General features: G+C 29.9%; 2 protein-coding genes across 2 annotated transcripts; one reads left to right on the top strand and one right to left on the bottom strand.

Moving 5' to 3' along the window:
* The first annotated feature begins 2,258 nt into the window (after positions 1-2,258).
* LOC132906512 (glutamine synthetase 2 cytoplasmic) lies at positions 2,259-21,275 on the top strand. The gene is made up of 3 exons (XM_060958764.1): positions 2,259-2,456; positions 17,781-17,971; positions 19,991-21,275. The coding sequence occupies exons 2-3, from the start codon at positions 17,788-17,790 to the stop codon at positions 20,914-20,916; spliced, it is 1,110 nt and encodes a 369-aa protein (XP_060814747.1). The 5' UTR covers positions 2,259-2,456; positions 17,781-17,787; the 3' UTR covers positions 20,917-21,275.
* A 714-nt stretch (positions 21,276-21,989) lies between these two features.
* On the bottom strand, positions 21,990-23,840 carry LOC132906515 (surfeit locus protein 1). Its single transcript, XM_060958769.1, has 5 exons — positions 23,475-23,840; positions 23,267-23,388; positions 23,004-23,195; positions 22,760-22,933; positions 21,990-22,704 (listed from the first exon to the last, which is right to left on the bottom strand). The coding sequence occupies exons 1-5, from the start codon at positions 23,691-23,693 to the stop codon at positions 22,488-22,490; spliced, it is 924 nt and encodes a 307-aa protein (XP_060814752.1). The 5' UTR covers positions 23,694-23,840; the 3' UTR covers positions 21,990-22,487.
* Positions 23,841-25,813: the final 1,973 nt, after the last annotated feature.

Below are 25,813 nucleotides of genomic sequence, written 5' to 3'. Positions count from 1 at the left end.
AATGCCTGTTTAATACAATGTAAATGCCTTTACAAACAAAAATCTATCCAAAATACACATATTTTATCATGATAGTGTAACAAATCGAATATCGTGGGAATCCGTGTATCGTTCACAGCATACTAAACGTAAAACGCAGGGTGTCGTTTCAAAGGAAGTTTAAATAATTGAGATTATTATATGATTACGATGCATATGAATTACATATTATATAATGAATCCCCTCTGTGTAATATCAGCCACGTTCTGTTCAACTTAAAAGGTGAAAACATGAAACAGATGACTATTATGATATAGTGATAAGTTAATCATTTAATGAATATATAAAAATAATAATTGGACTTTTAAGACATTATGCAGATTAGAATTTAAGATTAGGATTAGGATTAGATTTAGGATGCTATTTGTTAATGAAACATTTTTGTAGACTTCCTTGAAACTTTTTGATAAAAGTTTTTCCACATTCAGCTTTTTTAATATACTATTGATTCATGTGAGTAACAAAAATTGTATACATATTTTTAGAACTCGAAGTGTTATGTTTTATGTTAAAAATTAAAAAAATGTTATACATTTTAAATATCTTTTATTGGAACAATTTCTTTTCACTTATATTAAAATTATTAAAATTCATGTATAGTTCTGTATTGCTATTTGTTACTTTGAGTTTTGAATATCGAAGCTTTTAATTGGCGTCTTCGTTATTGATTTATTTGTTAACACGTATATTTTATTTTGGGAACCTAGAATATATGAAAATTGCTTCGAGGGAAATTTTTATTTATCTAAATAATTGGCGTAACTTCATAAATTTTGTACATATTTACATTATTGCGAAGTGCCTTAAATAGAAGAAACTTTTTTAAGTTGTTTGAACAATCTGAGTGATCTGAATGATTACTTTGATTGAAATGATTAGTTGAAATTTTTACGATTTATTTAAAAAAATCATTTTAAATATCTGAACACCTGCTTTGAATTCTATTAATAAATGAAGTAAGGTTATATCGGCTTTGTTAATTTTATGTATACACTCGTTCGAAATAAAATTATTGATCATCCAATAATTCTCAATCAATATTTTTCATCCTTGTACTTTAATTTAAATTTACATTCATATCATTTTTTATTATCAATTTAAATAATGTGAAAATATATCTTCCTTTTCTCATAGGATTTTTTACGGATAAAAGATGATTGTTTTACGTTAATTTCGTTTCTTGTTTTATAGATAACTAGAGCCAAATACATCTTTACTGGTGGACAATCGAGGAAGTGCAATATATTGTCTATCATCAATTGCATTATGTTTATAGTTTGCTAGAATGTATTGTCAACGTATGACATAACTTGGTTGTTTGTATCGCAATCCGTGCCTTATCTTCTCTACTTTTTTTATATTGACAAAATACGTTGCAGTAATAATAAATGATAAACATAACTCTTATATTCAGGAGCACCTATATAATATTAAAAAAGTATGTATATTCTCGCATGGATGATTTTTGTAGTAGAAGTCGCAGACGCCTAACAAACAGATTTATATTGAGTCTTATATAATCGCATTAAAATTTACACACATACTTAAGCATCTTTAAGAAAACATGAGACAAATTACGCCGCTTACACTAGAATAACATGTTAGTACCTATAAAAAAAAACAGTAAAAATAAAACAAGGTTAATGTCAAGTAAAAATTTTAATCGCTAAATAAAGCCACACGTGCATTTCCGCGCGTTGTTTGAATTCGTCATACGATAAATTCCTCAATCGTGTGAAAATATTTATTAATAGGTGTTCTACGTTTCTATGAATTGTCGATAAAAAAGAGAAACTTCTCTAATGGTACACGTTTCACTCAATAGGGAAAAATGCATTTTCCCCTAGTAATATAATTGTATCGATATCCATTGTAGTGCATTGTTTTGATGAGCTACCTAAAATTAAGATCAGAAAATCAAAATTAATTAGAAAAGATGTTCCTCCAGTTTTCCATACGATGATCAACGATGATCTATTTTAACCTTGGACAAGTTCAAGTTACGTCATCGATGGAGAGCTTGCAAATAATTTTCGTAGATGGTTCGTGACTGGCAAGTACCATGGCAACACGGACAGACAAGAGTTTTCCGGCATGTAACGATCAAGTGGACCTACGATCACATCGGATAATCACTTTGAAGCTAGAGGTGGGGAATCATAGCAGTCGAAGAGCGCGGGGTAAGCGACGCGTGCGCTGCAGCGCTTCTCTACATAAATATCGCAGCTATGTTCCTACGGTAGTAACACGGACCGTGCTATCAGACGCTCGTTGCCTTCATGACCAGTGCCTTTTAACTCTTTCCAACAACACAACACGATAGAACGTAACGCGCAACTCCGTTTCACAGTCATCGATCAAACGATCAGCCAGAATACCAGTACTCTGCACGATCGCTGGACCAGCGATAACACCGGTGAGTATCACACTGATCCTCCTCTTTATATAGATATTGCATTGATTTTCGATCAAACTGACACGTTTTTTATTTAAAAAGAGGGAAAATATTTCGAATTTAGACTTTTTTTTAGCATAGATTTTAGATATTAATTTGAGTAGGATGATACAGTTAAATCTATGTGACTGTTGTGATATAGGATTTTATAGTATTTTATAGAATTGAGTGGATTAATGCACGATTAAAAGAAATTTGAAAACCGTATCTGTAGCAAGAAAGGAATTATTGTTTGAAATACTAATCAATTTATTCTCGTTGGTTTCTTTATCGTATAACTTTTTCTTTAAGTATCGTTTGCGTTAGTAAAGAAAGAAGTACTATTTATAAAGTGACAGTGTTGACAATAGTTCGCCATTGAAGTATACAGTTTAATTCATATTTTAATTATATTTTGATCTATTCTATATCATACAATATTTGATTTATCACTTTTTACAATGAAATACCGTGATATAAAATTGAGTCTGGCAATCTTCCAAGATTTGCATTCCTTGTTAATTACAATGAACAACGGAAACAGTTCTCAATGAAAAGAGAACACTAATGTTTCAGTAAAATTTTAGTTACAAATGATCTAACGTGTTTTTCCTCCATTTAAGTGGGAAAAGTGGAATTATCATTCATGTTAATTAAAAGTCCAAAGGCAAATAATAGTAGATACACTGTGTGTGTGATTGTGTCTTTTATTGAATGAGAACATTTTTCAGACGGCATATTTTAAACGGCGCACTATCGTGCGTTTATGTGTACTTTACAAAAACTAAAATGTAAATTGTTAGTAAAAAGGCTCGTAGGAGTATAGAAGCTATAAATTTGAAGATTACTTAACGAGTTTTTTGCTAATCATAGTAACAGAATAATCTTCTCTCGTTGTTTGTTTTGTAATAGTTATCTTCAAGAATTAATTTTTCTATTTCCACATAGCTCTAATAGTTGCTTGAGGCTACGGTTATTGTGGATTGGTATTCGGGCGAATTGATGTTCTGGCGAATGAAACATCTTAAAATAGTAATGCTCACGCTCATAAAAAGTTTATGTACATATTTAATTACATTGTCGTATTGAATTCATTAAAATGTCAATTCGTCAGAATATGCATTTACTGTAACCTTATCTTTGCGCTAATAGCGATACCCTATTAAAATAATAAAAATAATTAGTTCCTAATCATTTTTCCGTAATGATAATATAATTTCTCTGAATTATTTTTTTCTCAATGATTAACTATAAAAATATTAGTTGCTTCTTTAGCGTTTTAGTTTAATATTATTCAGAATATTCATTTGACAAGTAGCTTTTTCCAACAATAATGCAACTTTTTAAAATTTTTTCACAATAACTTTTGCAATAAATTTTTGTATAATAATGACGCAATGTTTTTGAATTACTTTTTCGCAATAAATTTTACAATGCATTTTTTGCAATAATAGCGTAACTTTTTGTTTTTAACAATAATAATTAATTATGAAGTTATTAGTAGTTACTTTAGCAGTTTAGTTTAGCATTATGTGGAATATTCATTTGACAGGCGATATCTAAACTTTTGCTTTATAATGAGAACGATTACATATCTCCTCGCTAGTTGAACAAAGAACGAACAAAGAGCATCTTACGCTCGCACTGGATAGAAGAAAGCTATGATATCTTAAATCATGATACATATAAAAATATATTTCATTGGCATGGTAGATAAAACGGAATTTCCTTGAAATTATGCGCTTGCGTTTGAAATAATGTCGAACTTTTCCGTGAATATTTAGATCATAAAACTATACGTTAATCGAATAAATTCTTCCTTTTTGTACATCTTTTTTTTTGTAATCGAATAAAGTTGTTACATGAAATTATTTGTATTTTGTGTAATAAAAATCTGATATTGTATAAAATTACTGCAATCAAATTACTATATTATTATAAAATAATTTATATTAAAATATAATAATTTGTTAGATACTACAAAATTATATTAATATAAAAATTAGTATTTATATAGTAAGCATTATTAGTAATATATTATTGTGTTGTGTAAAACAGAACAATAAAATCATTGTTTTATAATCATTCATCGTAAAATAGTGATAATACTAATTTGTAATCTTAAGATAAAATTAATATACAGCAACTACATGGGAGCAGTGTTCCGTTATTTCTTTTTACATAAACCGAGTGAATCTATTTATACATTTTAATTGGTGTCATTTCGCAGTCATTCGAGATGAAATAATGCTTATCTCTATTTACGTCTAACGAAACGAAATTATGCGACAATCGGTTGGAGTATCTCTTTCTCTATGTTTTCTCTTCGTTTTTTTACGACACTCGATTATAGCTCTTTCTAAATTTCTTATACATATTTTTATACTCTTCGTTTTTTTCTGCTATACTCTCTACTTCTTTTTCTTTTTCATTATATATATAGTGACTTATGAAGGTATTTTACTCATAGAAACTTTTTATGAATGTATTATGTGTGTTACATAAAACATTTTGAAATCTTCTTTAGCTCTGTAGTGAGACACGACTATCATGGTTACATTGGTAAAGTTTGAAACGAATCTGGAAATGTAATATAGAAGTTACAATATATTTATCGCAAACATACACTTCATAGATATCACCGAAGTATCTGAACAGTGAATTCTATTCATTTACTAACAAGCTAGTATTTAGTGCGATTTCCAGCATTAATTATATGTTTAACACCGCTATTTATTCTTATATTAACCTTTTATTAAATATATATTTGCAGTAAGTATTTTTTAACTTCCATATACATTTTTGAGTTATTCCAAATTTTGTCAATGTAATCAGTCTCTCATTACAGTGCTAATGAAATTTCAAATAGTTTTGTATAATATGTGGAATATATTCATAAAAATGTTCTATGGTAAATGTTTAAATATTTCTGTGAGCCACTGTTATATATGTATACATTTATTTGTTTTTCAATTTCCTTCTTTTATATTGTTTCAATACGCTACAACTACTTGTAATAATATAGTCGATTTCAATACTCCTTTTCAATTAGGCGTATGTAAATGAATGCATTTTTATCGATTTTTTCAGTGACGGTCAGGATTAAACCGGCAGTTGAAGTAGTGGAAGTAAGACACTGACCTACATCGTTAAAATAGAAGTTGTCGAATTGTATGAAATTTTCATTCAGGATATCGACGGTTTGCATTTCAACCGATTGAACCGTGCTCCAATGAACTACGTGAAATATGATATAGCATTTAACGCATTCGAATATACGCGCTCAGCCACGATAGTGATTACTATGATTCCGGGAACCGTGTTTCATATGGGGAAAGAAAAGCAGATACAGAACATAATGTTTTGCGATATTAATCGTTAATACGCCGATTTAACATGTTTCTAAGAATCGCGATTTATTCCTAACTGTAATTGACTAACGTTTTATTCCTGCATAATTTGTGTGGAAAATTTTTTTTGTAGTTATGTTATCCATTAGTCGATTATTCCTTGCATGCAATACATTTAAGCTATCTCAAGGATAAAACCATCTCATTTATTTCGATTCATAAAGTATGATCATTTCTTCTATCTTTCTTAACGATTAGCTTACTTTTATGTATTTTCCATTTCCAGAATTAAAAGTACCTTGTTTCATTGGGACTACTCTTAACCCCATTATGGTGCAATAAAATAACGAAAAATTCGGAACGAACGATTTCGAAAATAATTATTTCTTTATCTTTAAAATTTTCTGCATTTCTGCTATCAGATACAAAAACATACATACATATTTTTGACTTTTCACAAAAAGTAAATATTGATAATTGTATAGTATATGGTGAAATTTATAGCACCATAATTATTTATAGGAATTATCTAGAATTATACAAATTCTACAAATTATGTATTACATTTATAGGAATTTGTAGAAAATAGTTAGAGTCTATCCAATTGAACTATGAAAGGACTAATAATCCTCTCTAATTATTTTAATTACTTTGTCACACGGATCTTTTGGATGTAACAATTTCACAGTACGTAATGAGTTAATAATTATAATATAGCATTTACATTTGCAAGGAGTAAAACAAATTTAACCGTTGAGTCATTTTCATTAAGTTTCTAGTTGGAGGACAAACTAGTTAACAAGTTAAATAGTGTACAGACGTAAATGTTTTTCTTGGTAATTTCATGATTATAACAAATATGCGTGTCCGGTATTATGTTGGAAACCATATGATGGTGTCATTAAAACATCACCGATGTTTTCTCGCGTATTAAGTGTCGTGAGAACCATATTCGATACTTATATTTGTCTATATGCCGCGTCTCTGTAACTCAGCTGATGATGTTGGTAACGAACAACAACTTCCGTAAACAGTTTAACCAGTTTGACTTAACCAGTTTTCTATGCTTTGATAAGCCTTTATCTTTTGTGGATTAATTTCATCGTATTATATCGCGGGTAAAAATGGAATAACAAAATTATTTCTTAGTAAAAATCAGTTTCTATGAATGAATCTCCACTCTAAATTAAATAAAAAGAAAAATGAAAGTTAATGTTTTTAAAATAACTCATTAATTATTTTAATTGAACTTTTAAACAAAAAGAAGATGGTAATATACGTTAAATAATATTTGTTAACGATACCTTTAATTTAATATGTTTAGTTAATTTGTGTTTACTTTATAAAAAGATGAAATGACAAGGGCATCATATGTTAATAGCAAGAGTATTATGTTAATTAGCCAAGACTGTTTTAGACACAGAAATGTGATTGGGAAATGGAATTCTTCTAGGTTGTTTGTGAATATTTCAAGGTGATATCCATTCCTGAATAAAACATCTTCATTGTTCATAAACTCTGAGAGTTATTCCATGTATTTTGAGGTAAATACAAGTTTGAAAAGATATTTAAATTAATTTGAAATAGTTCATCACACAGTAACAACACTCTGTTGTATCTAATTATTACGTAATGTAGTATACACTATTGCTTTCTAATTCGTTATATAATGTAACAAACACGAACTATGGTATAACTAGTTTGTAGCAAGACTTATTAATCGAAGGCATTAGTTAAATCGTGTATAACCACATATACTCGATAAATATTCAACATCGATCTATTCCTTTGTTTCGTATGAAAATACAAAATAAATATATATTTTTATCTAATCTAATTAGATAATTTCATACACCCATTGTACCTACAGTAGCGTCCAAAAGCTTCGTTAGTCAAATAGATTTTTCATTTTATATTCTGAAAATGATATTTTAAAGAATTTGGATAATATTATATAATAGTATTTATTTATTATACTATTATCCTTTGCTCATCATAACCTTACATTCGATATTAACAGTAATTCTTTACAATAAAATATAAAATGAAAAATCCATTTAACTGACGAATTTTTACATGTCACTGTACTACATGAAGTGTTAAATATTGGGTTAATGTATAGCCAAGAAAAATAATTCGCAAAAACCGAGCCAAGGCGACTGACAGACGTGAAGGATTTGTGCGCACGTGACTCTTTTTTTCCGTTCCACGCGGCACACTGAACCCATGTGAGGCCACGAATCCACATAATGATGGAGGATTGGGTCATCGGGTCTGGTGAATCGCGTGGATATGTTTTCGCAAGTTTCCATGACGATAGAACGTCGACAATGAATCGATCCAACGTTCTTTCGTATTAACAAGAATGGAAGTGATAGCAGTGGGGGCCGCGGTATCACGTGTAATCATCGGACGACGCGTGTTTGTTTCGAAAACTAAAGAAAGTGTGTCGCCAGACTGTTGCAAATGCTCCGTAATCATAACAGGCTTGCGATCGTCTATTCAGACACGAACGCGCTCCAGAAATATTGTATTATCTGCCATCTTGACGAGCGGATTACAGAGATTATTGTGTGTTTCGTGTGGTAACTTACGCCCTTTGCTGTATAATGGTTATTATGTGCAGAAATTTCTAGATCGACTCATGAAAATATTTTTTTGGATGGAAAAAGGGTTCATCGCAATTTTATCGTTTGATTGATTTCAGTAAAAAAGGAATATAATAAAAATAGAAAATTCAGTCGGCTACGTCCAATTAAATATTTCTTTATTAACATGTTAGTGAATAAGTTATGAAAGTTTTCATAAAGAAGATTCTTTCGTTACTTTTGTTAGTGTATTATTAATATATATTACGAGATAAGATAATTCGTAATTTTGGTAATACATAGTACGACATAGTTGCAGGAAATTTATTTTGCGATTTTAGCTGTGTTCCACTGATCTTCTTAAGCAAGTAATATCTAGGGTCACTACTCTGTTCACCTAAAATATCTCTGCTATTTTAAATGTCAAGAAAACGCAAATAATACTGTTCAACGAAGGAACCAATTTCAAAGAAAGGGATAAATTTCAATTACAATTGATCAAAATAATTACAATTTCGTATCAAATTTTCTAAGAAAATTATTTATCCTAATATTTGTTCTCCATTGAAAATAAAAGTATTATGACATACATTTGTTTTCGACTGGATCGCTCAACTTTAAAGTAGAAGATTAAAGAGTTTGGAAACATTTTGAAACAATCCCTGTTTCAATTATAAAAGCTTAGTTTCGAAATCGAAAGTGTATACGTATGTATGATAACATATCGAATGCCACGGTTTGCAATAATACATTTTGTTGAATACGGTGTAAGGTGTAATCGATCGTCCGTAGGTACAAAGATGTAGAACGTTCTCATTTAAACTCTTCGAAAATAGAAGGAAAGTATCGACTGTTCTGAAAGCAATATTATTTCTTTACGATAGATTTCTCTAATACATACAAGACAAAGACTCAATGATATTCAATTTACAAATTTAATACTATTACATTAATCTATTACTAAGTTTGTTTTTCTTATCAGCGTATATTTGTTAAATATGCGTTGACTTATCAAACAATCATTTTAAATATATCGTCGCTATCACTGAATTTTGAAATGCAAAATTTGCTAAAAACAAATTAACGAAGATTACGTTTGACCTTTAAGACAGCAATCAAATTTTTGTACATACAATTCAGTGTTTGAAAATTCAACATTTTAGTCGAGAACAAAAGATATGAAAATAGATTCGATATCTTTGGAAGATTTTCCCATACTTCAAACGTACAGCTATCACGTTCGTCCTTGCTTAAATCTTATCAATGAAAAAATATTGTCTTCTCGTAAGATTCTCGTAAGAGCTTATCATTATGTTTACAGAATAGAGAACAACAAATTCAATTGTTCCAAAACAGATGAAACATACGCCTCTTAATCATATACTTCTAATCTTATCATTGAATAAATATTGTTTCTTTTTTAATGAAAACACAATATCAGAAAAATAGGTATACGTTCGATTATGAGTATATTTATATATAAAAAGAAGAAAATCACATGATGGCAATGAACGCATGCAAGAATGCATAAGATCGCAGTGCGATGTCCCACGTGGAATACGAGCTTTCATTTTGATCGAGTGAGCATCATGAGGATGACGAGATGTTTCCGCGTCGTTTTTCTACCCGGAAGCCAAATGCACTTTCAATCTAGTGCACTTCGGACCGAAAACTATTTTCGTTGGTGTCTGTTATCTATACCAACCGTTGCTTTCGAACGTCAGTTGAGCTGTATGCAATATGTTCACCTGCCAATTGCATTTGGCAAACTTCAACGCCCACTATGATCGCACTTGTATCTATCTCAACACCGGATAAATTCTCTAAATGTTACAATATTCGAATTAAGTTGTACGTTATCTCAATACCATCACATTTATTTATATTGTACTAAATATTAGCTTAACTTACATTATTTATCAGTTCCAGTAATGTACTGCATTCTCCTCCTAGAATTATCATAGCATCATATCTTTAATAGCTAAGGAAATGAAATGTTGGGTCATGGTCAATTTCTCCTCTATAACACAAGAACTTACAATTAGACACGTAATAATAAACATCTGAAAATGCAAATTGAAGATCTTAAAACAAATAGAAGCTATAATTTCAATTGCCAATAACATCCAATTTGATATATTTTATATTCTCATATATTTTACTTCACTGAAGTATTTTATTATTTCTTAAAAGCTATCGATTGAAAATTTATAGAGTATATGTTTAAAGCTAGTAATTTCTTAAATATATAAAAATGGAAAATTGATCTCAATAAAAGAAACCGTCTAAGATGCATAAAAAATAATTTTACAAGATATTACGATACATTTAATTTGATTATTGAGATAATCCTTGATGTGCTCGAGATTTCAACGAAATAAATGGTGGTTGACTTCCTTCGATAATGAAATGTGTAATTAAATCATTAGATAGTTTCGTATACATCCTAATTGCACTTGACAAGCTTGATATTTACTATCCTCTATATATGCACTTAGAGTTAGATGGATTAATGTGTCAACCCATCCTTGTACAGTCATTTATCTCCCGTACTTTCTTCAGCTTATGTTGAGACCTAGTTCAATACGCTTGGTTTCGTATGTTAATTAAATATTAAGAACAGAATATTTCTTCAATAGTACATGTATAGGTACATATAATATATATATATATAACTGCATAAATTATCGAATGATAGAGAAAGCGCCATTATTTTAAATGACAAAATTACAGGAAATGTTCATATTGGTATTATCGTTAATTGTGATGATTATCGCGACAAAAGAACGGAAGTGAAAATTGTGGTATTAGAAGGCCGTCACGAGACGAAACAGCTTCTCGAGAATGAATCATGATTTATAGGTATCCTTGAGATACATGTATATATGTGCCTGAAATATCCAGGTAGCTGTATGTCACATACTTACTACCTATTTACAAATTCATGATTCAATTTCAATAAATTGTCGTAAACATCGTAACACTTCTAGATATAAGATATATATAAACAAGGAACAAGATTACAGAATTAATTTTTATATTTAACATAGAGCTAAAATAAGATAATTAAATAAATATTTAATAGAACTAAAATAAACTTCCAATACAACTTATTGATGTATAGCGTCAGAACTATCAATATAGCAATCAATCATAATTAAGAGATACGCGCCGAAGCCCTCAAAAATATGTTAAATTATTAGCTAAAAGTATCGTACATTTAATTTTAGATTGCGTTTTATTTAGCTAACAAGCATTAACGTCATAAACGATTTTGATGCACACTGATGCATGCTGATGCATACAAGCATGCACACTCAATGAATTCAATTATCTAATTGGCTCCTGTAATATGTATCTTTTTATGAAAGAAGTAAAATAGATAAAAAATATATATATATATTTTATATAATTATATAATATATTTATATATAATATGTATGATACTATGTATATATATATATATTATATTGTTTTGTTTACATTAACTTCTTCTGTTATAGATTATGCCTAGTAATTGTTTTAATTGGCTGTCGCGTATATTTATCAAAAAAGAAACAGTTACGTTACAATTTGACTATAGTAACGTGTTGTATGTGTTAAAAGTACGTAATACATAATGAATATGTTTGCACTATATGTATATTTTTAACAATTTTTCCAATTCGACCTAATATAATCTAAAAACAAAAATATTTTCCAAGTATTTTCGAATAACATTGAATATCATCAACCCTTCAGAGGGATAATTAATACACTTAATTGATTTCATGGCTTCCTTTCAATCTAACTTCAAGGGTATGCAGCGCAGCATGACACCGTTCATTTCAATGTATTCCCTTGAAAGTGACCGGAAAGTTACTAGGGAATATTACAAATGATGACAAGGAAAATCCCTGAATTTTGGTTAAGCGCTTATACCACGTGTGTTCTACGAAATTCTGTAAATTTTAGAACCAAGGTTAAGAAAGACACCGTCGAGTTCCGTACTTATAAAATATATCGCAAAATGTTGGCATAAAGCGAATGCATTAGGAATTTTTCATCTCTTTCGAATCACATTTCTTGGCATTAGCACATATACGATCGCGAATATTGCGTTAACATATCGCATTTTTAGCCTAGTCACATAGTTAAAGAAGCATAGATGACGAATAAAGGTATGTTAAATGACCGATATTTTCGATGTGTACACTATAGAATAAATTTAAATTGTGACATTGTTGCACTTGTTTGTATTATTTATTTCCTAGTACTTCTTTCATAGTAGTTTAGTTTAAACCAGTTTATACTCCTATATATTTAGGTCTGATATTTAAAAATACAAGGTTTCAATTGTAATATAATTAAAATTACTGTGAATTAAAAATATAGTATATAAAGAAAATAAAATATGTAAAATAAAATTAACTTAATTATAAGATTAATTCATGCTTTAAGAATATTTGTATCTTGTTGATGTAAAATTATTCCATCGAGAAGTTGTTACTCTTTCAATTATTAAAGTTCAAAATAAAACGGCTATGGCTGTATCAATTTCTTATTATGGCATCGTTATTGTACCCAATTTTTGTTAGTGAATAAAATATAAATGATTGAAAGAAGTTCCTCCTGTGTTCCATTTTAAATGGAAATGATGACACATAAAGTTCATTTCATTTCACTTAAAAGAAGTAATAAGTTGAAAGGTGCATAAATATGTATTTATTCATCGCTTTGCTATTGAAACAGAGTTCATCGGATATCGTTAATCAGTAATAAAGTATAGAAGAAGTCAAATGGATATATATATATATATATATATATATATATATATATGTAGATATTGACATCGTTTCTATTGACAGAAATAGGTTAATAGAACATTCTAGCATAATATCTCGCAAACTAATAATTCATAACCTTACGTGTTGCATGCAACAAGACACAAATTCAATGTTTCAACGGTCCTCTTGACAAAATCTTTGAACAATCTGTAATAACCGTCTTTCTATGTTATAACTGGTTTACTTTAATATTTGTTACAGCAACATTTATATATATATATATATATATATATATATATTTATACTTGTATGGTGCTAGTTCCACTGATACGTACATTTATATATATGCACGTATCAAACTTTGATCGAGTAAATACAATCACTAGGTGTTTTACATATAAAAGCAATCAATAACTCAATTAGTAAAAAATAATATAAATTCTTTTTCATTGTAGAATATAGCTATTATAAATATGTAAAAAGTAAAATAATCACATTAATATGTAAGATACGTAATAGATACGATTAATGTAATCGATATATTATTAGGTATCATTTCATCTTTATTATGTATTCATTCAAATAGATATTAACTTATATTCTATCTGAGATCTATTTTTCGTGTATTATTTTGATTTTGTCAAATGAACGAATGTTTATTACGGATAACATTAATACAGGAAAATATTACACTAATAACACCTTATCATTATGTGAAATATAAAGTTTGTACTAGTAGTTGCAAATAGCATTACATAATTCTTCACTGATAAAAAGATCTTTAATGAAATCTTTGTAAAAGATTATGAATATTTATCCCTCTAGATAACAGTTCGCGATTTCTAGTTCACCGAACATCAGGAGAAAGAAGAAGTTGTAGAATGAACGTTACTTACATATTACTAATTTTTTTTTTTGTTGAAGGTTGAAGAATTTGCAAACAATGATGAATACAATAGTAGTATTGTATTTTGGAAATAAACAATGAATAATGAAAAAATAATTAATTATTTGACATATAACAAACAAATTAATTGAAACATAAAATGTTTTTTTAAATTTATCATTCAAGAACATACAAAAATTTATGAACTATGTATATGTTACAAATAATTTATCTAATAGGTGAGAAGTTATGAAAAAATAAATATCTCGGTTGTATGCTTCGATTATTAAGATCGATAAATTAAGAGAGAAATGTATACAATATACGTATATATGTAGTAATACGTTATTGTTTACATGGTACGACTACTGTATGGTCACGCAATGTATTGGATTTCACTGATATATCTCGGGTGATCTTACATCTACCGCTGATCGATAGTTACATATACTGTCAGTTGTATGTGTATCATGTTATATATATGCATACATATATACATACTTACAAAAAACAAAGAAACTAAACAAGAATTACGTTATAATATATACATCATAAAACAATATAAAAAGTAGAAACAAGGGTTGATAATATACGGGAGAGGCACGAATTAAAAATTTATCCGAAATGCGATGAAACCGGTATTCCTGTTGGAATTGAAGATGGAAGGGATAGCTACATATATAAATAATATCTGGTACAGTTTATGTTAGTGGGCCAGTGAAGAATACGTTGATCCTTCACGATTTCTCCTTGTTCAGAATTCCTTTCAAATCTTTTCTTCAATTTTCTTCGATTTCAAAAGTGTTATTTGCATAACAAAACCAAGAAACGATTATTTGCTCTCTTTTTACTACTCTTAGTGTTTCTTTCTTAAGAGTCGTTTCGTTTCGTGCGAATAAGTCAAACGAAGTTCCATTAACACAAAAGTTAACAAACACAAATCGATTGTTTGACCAACGTTATTCAAAAATGGGTCCGAACATGCTCGTAAAGTTGTGTGGAACTAGATTCTTAAAAAATATTGCTGTTGGGTCAAAACCGAAATGGATCACTGTCGGCAGATGTTTTAGGTTAGTATATGTTTAATTGTGATTGATTGATAGCACCTTTACCTCGTACTAACAGGATATAAGAAAATTCGAAGCAGAAATGGAAAAAGTACAAATCGGAAAATATCAAAATGGTATGAACGATCCAATTTACTGCTTGTAAATCTAATTCGATTACTCTATTTGATCCTAATTGATCCTAATATCAAACGTTACATCGTATCTATTTGATAGTGTACATTATACACTATTATCGAAAAGATATCCTAGATGAAATTTATGGAATTATATAATGAAACTTATAACCATATCGAAATTTAAAAGAGGGTTTACAAAAGCTAGTAATTATTGTGAAAGTGAATAACTGGTTCAGAACCTTGAAGTGTAGTTCTTGGCACTATTCTTATTTTTAAGATAACGTCAACATATTTTCTTAATCTCTTTATATCACATTTCATTATTTAGTACTTCAGAGAAAAAATATAAGGTTTACAATAGTTTACAGTGTATTAAAAGATTGTACGCGCTGAGTTGAATAATGTAATTTACAGTATGTACAAAAAATTCACATTACATAAATAGATAAGACACCGAATGGATTTTAACTCTTTTTATTTAAGTTAATAATTTTAACATCTTACCATCCAATATCTTAGTTGCAATAAAATTAATTTATTTTCATAAATCTTTTTATTTAAATTTTTATATGGACCTAGAATCTTGATTACAGAATTTTATACAGATTTCCTCTCTTATTTGTTATTATATTTTTTATATTATTTTTTTATATTAGTTATACAATCTCATTGTCGTACTAATACCATTTATTTGGTTAAATTCCATTTGCATTTTATTTCTTTTCTATTAATCTCTGTTAATTAGATTAGAGTATATACAATATTTTTAGCCGGTAGAGTAGTGCTTACTTTACTAATTAAGATCTGAACGATGAATCAGAAAGAGGAATATGTAAATATTTGTTCACTTGATTGACACCACTGCTTATTAAAATCATCTTTGGTCGATTATAAAAATGTATAGTACCCTACAGTACATATGTAGAATATTCACGAACTTTTTGGGAAGTTACTTAAAGTATCTATGTACTATCGAAAGAAGTATCGAGAACTGTTGAATAAATCTGATCGAATCTTATCGAACAAGATTTTATGTTTTTCGCTCGCGACCGAGGAACGCTTTGCATTATTGCGAAGCTTATAAATGCATTCACTGCATTCAAGGGAATATGTATATATGGTCCGACATGCTTTCTACAAATGGCAGTACTCGGGAAACCGGTAAATTACACAGTGTGTTTCACAATGTACATTGTACATACTACAAGTGAACAAGATGTTGTGGAGAAATGGTGTCTTTAACGCCATTCCATGATAAATGAAGCTAAAGGAATAAATGTCTGATTGATCAAAAATCAGTCAATTTCTCGGACAATAAATTTCATTTCTTCTTTTACGGAGAATTTTTTAAATATTTGTTAACTTTCTCCAAACAATAATTGTTGATATAATTAATATAGTAATGAAACAAAAAATATATGTATGTATATTTTTTATTAGATTGTGATTAAAGTAATACTTTACTTAAGTTCCATTATGATTTTAACTCTTTAAATGTGTTTATAATTTAAAGATAATTTTCTAAATTTTAAATTGATTCTTAGCTTTAAAGATAGTTTTTATTGTAAGAAATGACTTATGTACATACATGCATAGTTTTCACGGTTAGATAATGTACATGTATTTGCGAAGAAAGATTATATCTCTCTCAACCATAATTGACGATTGATTGATTGATAACGATTTGACCTTTGAAACGTTCAAAATATTTGCACGTGCGTGGTTAGAGTTATGGTATCAGTCAAAGACTTTAGGGACATTATTCGAGTGCGTTGCTTGTGGGCGACTGGTAACACGTGTGTGTACTGTTTGGGGCTGGAGTAGCACGCAATTCCCGCGTGCGTACTGCGTGATGCCTGATGCATATTGCGTGATACGTAGGCGCACCTCTCTTTCTGTCCCGCCAAGAATAAATCGAGAGGATCCTTTATACCATGTGCCGCTGTATCTGACAAGTGCGAATGAATCCTCATTAATATCACATGGGGAGTTCACGTTCTCGCCACTACGCGACGCCATCATCCGTTTGAATTCAGAATCGATACTCTCCGGCAAATATCGAAACGAACGATTCGAATGTCAAACGAAATTTTTGTTCGAGATTTTCAAGAGATCAAATTTTAAAATGACCTTTATTGTTTCATGAATAATTTTTCATGTATAATGAAGCAAAATCGATGTATTGGCTGCGTGAAATATTGTATGATATGTTATTATTAAATTATAATGTTATAGACACGTTTATGGAGAAGTTGGAAATGCAAAAATGCCTAAAATGCATTTAATACGTAGAAATATGTAAAATTTCCAAAGTATAGTACTCGTTATAATATTTAGTAGGCAAAATTCTTTACTTAGATTACATTTTTTAAATGATATTCGTATGAACTTATATCAATACTCGCAATCTAATTATTATAGGTGCTATGATACAATGTAGTCCGTTTTGATAGTACATATGTAATTGCATTATATTTCGACACAGGAAATGATAGTTATAGTTGTTAATACCATTCTTATCGTGTTGCAGCATCACTATGTCGCGCGTTATGCTGAAAGAGTCGCCGAACGCGGCCTTAAACAAGACCTTGTTAAATAAGTATCTCGACCTGCCTCAACCAGAGGATAAAATTCAAGCGAAATACATCTGGATCGATGGTACTGGTGAATATTTGCGAAGCAAAACCAGGACTGTAGAATTTGTGCCGAAACATCCGTCAGGTTAGTGTCTTAGTCTTGACATATTTACCATAAATATATATATTTACCATACCATAAAAAAGTAATTTTTTTTTATTTTAAGGAAAATAGCAACTACAATTTAATATTTTTTCGAGATCAATCAGCAGTTCTTTTGTATGTGCGGGTACTTCCAATGGAAGTTCCTCGTTAACAAATGTTATGTATTATTTGTGACAAGATCTTGAGATCTCCTTTTTTTTAGCCTATTCTTGGGATAAGAATATTTTAAATTTCGTAGATGATTCCAGAGCTTAAGAACACTAGATTTCCATTCACTCATTTGTGTAAATCCATGATGCATGAGAAAAGTAATGTTTATTAAGTTCATGTTTATTTCAAAAGATAATGCTTAAATTTTAATTATGGATGAATAACTTGAAAATGTGGATCTATTACTTTTTAATTCATCACGTGTTAAATTCATTCGAATTCATATATTATTATTAGTATACTATTCGTTAAAAAAACGCATCTCGACCTCATCTAATATTAATTACAGAAACATAATCATGAAAACATCAATAATTTCATATCTTCAATAATTTTTTATCGTGGGGATCCTTTTCTAAAAAAAGTTAATCTAATATCAGTTTCAAATTACAGAGTAATTTAAACTACGCCGATCAAAAATCTCATTACCCCATGTAGTTACATCAAAATGCGACTGAACTAGTTGATTTCCAGTTCAGTGAATCGAAACAAATGATCCATTACAAACACCAAACTAAGTAATTACTTACCGTAATTAAAGGTCGGGCAAACAATCAAAGCACTTTCTTACATGAGAACACGCGTAAACGTGTTGACAAAGTGATGCATAATTGTTCAAAATTGTTTGTTTGTTGTAAAAACATTAAATTATCTTTTCCGGCCAATATTATCTAATCATGTTGAATATTATGTCACGATAGAAACTATGTTTAATAAACATCAGATGATTATAATTAATATTTCGCATCTCGATACATTTGTTTTTCATCTTTTTCCTCGTTTTCGATTCATGCATACAATTCGAGCGTCACGAATAATACAGTGTGAATATTAATAACACATAAGGTATGATGTGCAAAATAGTTGATCGCTCGGCAAATATGCATTAATCTCAAACGTTTGTCAGCATTACGAATAATATCTGTCCATCTTCATGAGATTCTGCGCGCGTTACAAAATCATTAACATCTGTGGCGCGTAGAATTCACGGGGCCACGTTTGAATGTCGGTAATGTAAGAGTAATACTTGGATGGAATCGATTGTGTAAGTCGAAATATGCGTTTGTTTTGAACTACATCAATAGATAGATGTATTTTCATTTTTTTATTAATTAATAATTAAGAAATAACTTATGTTACTTATTACTTATCAGTTACTTATTTTTATATTTAGTTACTACTCTTTACAATGTTAAAGTAATGTTTCATAGAACAATTGAACAAATAAAAATTTTCTTCACTAATGGATAGACAATTCAAAATTTGAATAGATCAAGTCCCTTAATATCTACTACGAAAATTGCAAGATTAATCCATCCTAAAGATAGCCAAGGCTAACAGAGATAGATAACTAGCTGCTTTCTACGAATATACACGAGCTCTTTTATTCTGAAAATAAAACGCTTCTTTACAACGAAGCATTGAATCTGTATCAGTAAAAGCAGAACGAAATACAATATCAACGTTAAGTGAAATCTCATTAGTATTTTTAGTAAGTATACTTATCAGTAACTATACAAATGATGTTTATCAATTCTTACAAAAACAAAAGATTTATTATTTGACTATTATTACTTTACTACTTGATATTTAGCTAAACTTTTACGATCAAGTCGAATCTAGTTTAATAAATTATTTATAACAATCGCCTTTTAACAATATTAACATATTAACATACAAATTATTTCATAGTCTATAAATCATTATAAAAGTGAAAGTAAAATAAAATAAATGCCAATAACTAGAGAACATTTCTTAATCAAATATGTATTGGTTTCTGGTTTCCAGAATTGCCAATATGGACGTACGACGGAAGTTCGACATACCAAGCGGATGGTATGAACAGCGACATTTATCTTTGTCCGGTGGCGATATACAATGATCCGTTCCGTCGTGGAAATAACAAGCTAGTACTTTGTGATACCTACTACAGCGACATGACCCCGACTAAGTCGAATAAACGTTTCAAATGTAACGAGGCTATGGAAGCTGTTAAGGATCAAGATCCATGGTTCGGAATCGAGCAAGAGTACACTTTCCTTGATTTCGATGGTAGACCACTTGGTTGGCCAAAAAATGGTTTCCCCAGCCCTCAAGGACCTTATTATTGCGGTGTAGGTGCCGATAAAGTAATTGGCCGCGAAATTGTTGAAGCTCATTATCGAGCTTGCCTTTATGCTGGCGTAAAGATCGCCGGTACTAACGCAGAAGTTATGCCCTCTCAATGGGAGTTCCAAGTTGGTCCATGTAGCGGAATATCGGGTGGAGACGATCTGTGGGTTGCTAGGTTCATTCTTCATCGTGTAGCTGAGGAGTATGGTGTGATTGTCACTTTAGACCCGAAACCCATGGATGGTACGTGGAATGGTGCCGGTGCGCACACGAACTTCTCGACAAAAGCCATGCGCGCCGAGAATGGTATCGCCGAGATCGAGAAGGCAATCGACAAATTGAGCAAACAACACCTCAGGCATATTCAAGCGTACGACCCACGCGGAGGGAAGGACAATGAGCGTCGTTTAACCGGAAAATGTGAAACTAGCAGCATACACGACTTCAGTGCTGGCGTGGCCAATCGTAACGTTAGTATTCGTATTCCCCGAAATGTTGCGGAGGAAAAGAAAGGTTACTTGGAAGATAGGAGACCCAGCAGCAATTGTGATCCGTACTCAGTATGCGATGCTTTGGTGCGCACCTGCGTCTTAAACGAGTAAAATGCCCCAAGCTATTCTCGAATAGATGCACCCATGGAAAGGAGAAGTTGGACGAGATATCTTGTAGTGCAATAGTGATTGTACTTTCGTCGAACATATTCTATGGAAATGTATAAAAAGTCTGCTCGATAATTGTTGCTAGAAATATAGGTATGAAAAGAAAGGGAACAGAATAAATGCGAACAGGATACTTGATAAGAATGACTATTATATTTTATTTTACATTCGAATAATATATTTTATAAAATTTTCGCAAATTGAATGATTTGTTATTTGTATTTGATATTTTTAAAGGGTATAGGATGACCGTTATAATTATGTATCTATATATATGTCTGAATACATACGTAGAAAATGTTTATTATTAGATTATTTCCCGTGCACATAGTATTAATGCTTTTTACGTCTACCAACCTAATCCTAGCGCGACAATAAAGCCAATTTCGTTTATTATATTGTTCAGTGTTAATTGCGTAGATGTTTTGATATTAATATGATTCATAGATTATCCTTACTTTCATTAATTCTGGTGCTCGTTAGAAAGAAATAGAAAAGGAAATGCATACATGAAATTAATATTTATATTAATACCTCTTGAATTACCTTAATATATTATCTACTGCATATTACATTCCTCGAAACAAGTTTTGTGAGTAGTCTGCAACGTATCACTTGACCATTTTCACTCCGATGGGTTTGAGGCGTTACCGATTTAGGATAACAAACGCAGTAATTTTTGCAAAACTACTATGTATTTCTTTCATTGTTTGATACGTTCAAGGAGATATATATATTTGTTTAAAATGATGTAAGATGATAATATACACCGTTTACAAAATTGTTGGTCTGGGCAGGTACTCGTTATTTCAGAATATATGTAAAACTTTGTATTTCATATGCTACGTTCAAACGTGATATATGTTCATCTTTTAAATGTAATAAAAAGACAAATATAATACCTCTTTCAGTACCTGAAAATGCTGGAGGGTGCCATGATCAATTATATGTTGTTACGATGATATACATATGGCTGTCAATCACGGAATTTTATGAAGGCACGACAAATTGAAAAGTTCAATAAATATGTCCCCTTGTCGCAGTTATCATTTGAATGGTTACTCACGGATTGCGAAAGCCGTGATTATTACACTAGAGTAAATACGTACATATAATGATTAAAAAGAAAAAAGGAAAGGAAAGTCAATGTAGCATGTACATGGTGTATTTTCATATTTGTATGGTATATTTTCATATTTGTATTTTCTATGCTGACTTCTTCAATGTAATTGTATACCGTGACCATTGTTGACAATTTTGTTAGTAGTGGTTATCACTGTTGTTGTTATGATAATAAAAAGCGACATTTTTAAATGAAGAATTGATATTCTCTTATTAGCATAGTACAATCACTTTGTTGTGGTATAGAATAATTGTAATAATATACTTTATTTATTAAATTACTAGGATTGAATTACAAAAAAAATATTAGATTAATAATATATGATTTTTATATATACATGCGCATGATAACTATTTTCCTTATGATTTAAATGCATACTCAATGCTTGTTTTCAATGTGCTAATGGTATTCCTTTTATGAATTTCCAGTACCACATGTACGCAGTAGCTCCAGACAGACAATACCATGTGAGGAGATAATTTAAATGCTCATTTCGTAATTCCACTCTTGTTTGACCACTAATTGGGTACTGATTCAAATTGTTGTTAATGCTCATTTCGAGATATATAGGAGACGTGTCTGCCTTTTCAGCCATTTCATTTACATCTCTGGAAAATAAACAAAGATTTATTTGGGAATTATAGTACTAATATTTTTACATACCTATAATACCACATATTATGATGTGGACGATTTTTAGGAACAAAAGGTGGTCTTCTTTCACTCATTCTTAAAATTCCTACAATTTCTTGTTCACCTTCTACCTCAGATTGGTGTCTCTGTGGTGAATTTTTTAATGTTTTTGGAATCCAGCCACGATTTACCAGAATTGTTAAGCTGCAAAATATTTTAAACTTTAAAACAAAAGAGAAATAAAAGTACATCCTTTTAGTACATCTCTACTTACTCTCTATCTGCTAACTTAAAGGGTGTAATAATATGATATCCCCTTTCTGATCTACTTCCAAAAGAAAAATTGGCATCTGATGGTTTACCATCTTTTATCAGGCTTCTATTCGCTGCCATAAACTCTTTGTCATATAAAAATGTTCCTCTTACTCTAATAGGATAATATTCCTTTGTCTCCAAATCTTCTAAACTGAATAAAATTGATTATTGTTCCATATAATTCTATAATAGTAAAAATATTATAAATTTTATTCGCCTTACTTTTCTGGTAATTCAAAAGGTTCATGACTAGTACGCTTTTTTAGCTTTTCCACTAAATCTGTTTTCCATTTAAGCCTTTGAACTTGCCACGTACCAAGTAAAAATGCACCAATTGGTACACTCTGTTTTTCAATTTTTCGATACAAAAAGATACTGTTTATAATAATCAATTCTCTGTAATATATGACACTTTTTGTTTCTAGCTTACCAATAAACAATATGCAGGGAAACTAATTTTTTCACTTGACTCGTAGTTGGATTCATAAGGTTCCATTCCATAAATATCACTTCTAAAAGTCTTGCGATTTGGTTTCTGATTTGTAAGCTTACACCACCATCGAGATAAAGTTTCTTTACTCAGAGATCGAACAATGACAATATATGGTTTTCCTACTTTCGTACAAATTCTTCTAGTTGGTACATTCATTTCTGTTGATATTCACCTGGATGCTTATAGGTTATGTTTTAGAATGAACAGTAATTGTATACTATGTAAATGCACATATAACATCAGGTAATATGTATATACCCATAGGTATGGAACCACGAGACACAGTATAGAATCATCTGATCCCCTGACACAGACCAATTGTCGTGTTAATGTCATTCCCAACTTTATCGATTTAGCATGAAACGAGTGTATTAGGGAACTTAGTGGAGGCATAGTTTAGATTTTAGTCCTCTGATGGTAAGATAACAAATTACTGAAAGTAGGTCCTATGGTCTTTTTGTTTATTTATTTAAATCAGCTGACTTATTTACGTTCCAGATATTCAATAACTTTCAATAACAAAAATTTTTTTTAATTGAGAAAATGTTCTTTGAGATCTAGTCTATCCAGTATTCTTTTCTCCCATTCGGACGCTTTAACAGCTGTTGATGTAAGTACTTACCAGGCTTTGTATTAAAAGCTTGACTGATAAAATTGCTGTATTCTTTAACAAGAAATTTTTAAACAATGCATACAACTATCTAGAAGAAAAATTTTAGTTAAATTTTCGACATGACTTCCTAGAAATCATAAATTTTATGTCCAATTCTGTATATGATTGTATATATTGCATATATACCTGTTTGATGGGATAAAATCTTGTTTTGTAAAGTGTAATCAGCATACCCTCATAGAGAATGACACAACCTTGCTCACTTTTAGATCTTTCATCATGCACTGAAGCTGTCAATAATTTCCTTTTGACTTAATTTATTTTTTAATTTCACTAAATTTTCATTTTCCTGGAGAAAAAGATAAAAATGAACAGTGCTATTTTATATGCAAGACTGTAACAACCGTGCACACTGTAAAATACTGTAATATACAGTGGTCGTCATTAATATTCGGATACTCTTTAAAACACAATAACCCTTTTAAAATCGGATCAAACAACTTGACATTTTTTGAGAAGCTAGACGAATTAATTTACTAGATAATGTGTAAAAAGATTGCTGATAAAATTGCAATTGGTGAGAATTGCAAGAAAAATAGTGAAGGTTGGTTTCTACAACTTTTTTATCTGAGCCTCTAATGAAAATTTAAACAATTCGTTTTGTAGATTTATATCAGTTATAATATGTACATGCTGACAATTTGATCGATGAAATTTTTGCATTGTCCAAATTTTCATTACAGGCTCATAAAAATTGCATCGACAAAATTTCCAACACGTACATATATAACTGGCATAAATCTACAAAACGTATTGTTTAAATTTTCATTACAGGTTCATAAAAATTTCATCGATCAAATTTTCAGCACGTACATATTGTAACTGACATAAATCTACAAAACGTATTGTTTAAATTTTCATTACAGGCTCAGATAAAAAAGTTGTAAAAATTGACCTTCATTATTTTCTTCGTGATTCTGCCTAGTTGCAATTTTCTCAAAACCTCTAAGCTTTTCAATTAATACAGAGCCTAATAAGTACATCAACATTTGTTCAAGCCTCCGGACGAGAAAAAGGACTACTTGATATAATAATTCTCAATGAACATTCTTTCAATTAAAAAAAGTCTTAAGTTACTAGAAGCTACTGATCATTTGGAACGTAAATAAATCAGCTGATTTAATTAAATGAAAGAATTTAATGCAAGGCATTACTTTTGTATTTATTTTCCTTGTGTTTCATATAATAAGTTTTACAAAATAAACGTAAAAATATCTACTAAACTAATAGTTTTTCGACATAAGTAGATTAATAAGTTTTTATAGAAAATCTCAAGTTGCATCGATTAATGTATTAAAACTATATAATTTCATTAAAAAAAACAAGGGTGATCTTCACAAGACCTTTATACGACTACCTATAGAGAAACTAAGCTAGCATTAAAATATGCTCCCGTTAAAGCTATTCAACTTTTATCTGAAACATTTTTCGGTATAATTTATAGTATAGTATACCTATATTTAAAAAAACGTAGAGCAACTTATAAGAATAAATTAAGTCACACATTTTACGTCATGAAATATTAAATTGCAATATTGAACAATCATATAGTAATTTATTAGTTTTGAATTTCAAAATATCATTCCAGTAATTATTAATTTAG

This window comes from Bombus pascuorum, chromosome 4 (genome assembly GCF_905332965.1).
Source record: "Bombus pascuorum chromosome 4, iyBomPasc1.1, whole genome shotgun sequence".
Classification (NCBI taxonomy): Eukaryota; Metazoa; Arthropoda; class Insecta; order Hymenoptera; family Apidae; genus Bombus; species Bombus pascuorum.
The sequence above is the reverse complement of the archived record's forward strand: the minus strand, read 5'-3'. Positions and strand labels throughout refer to the sequence as shown.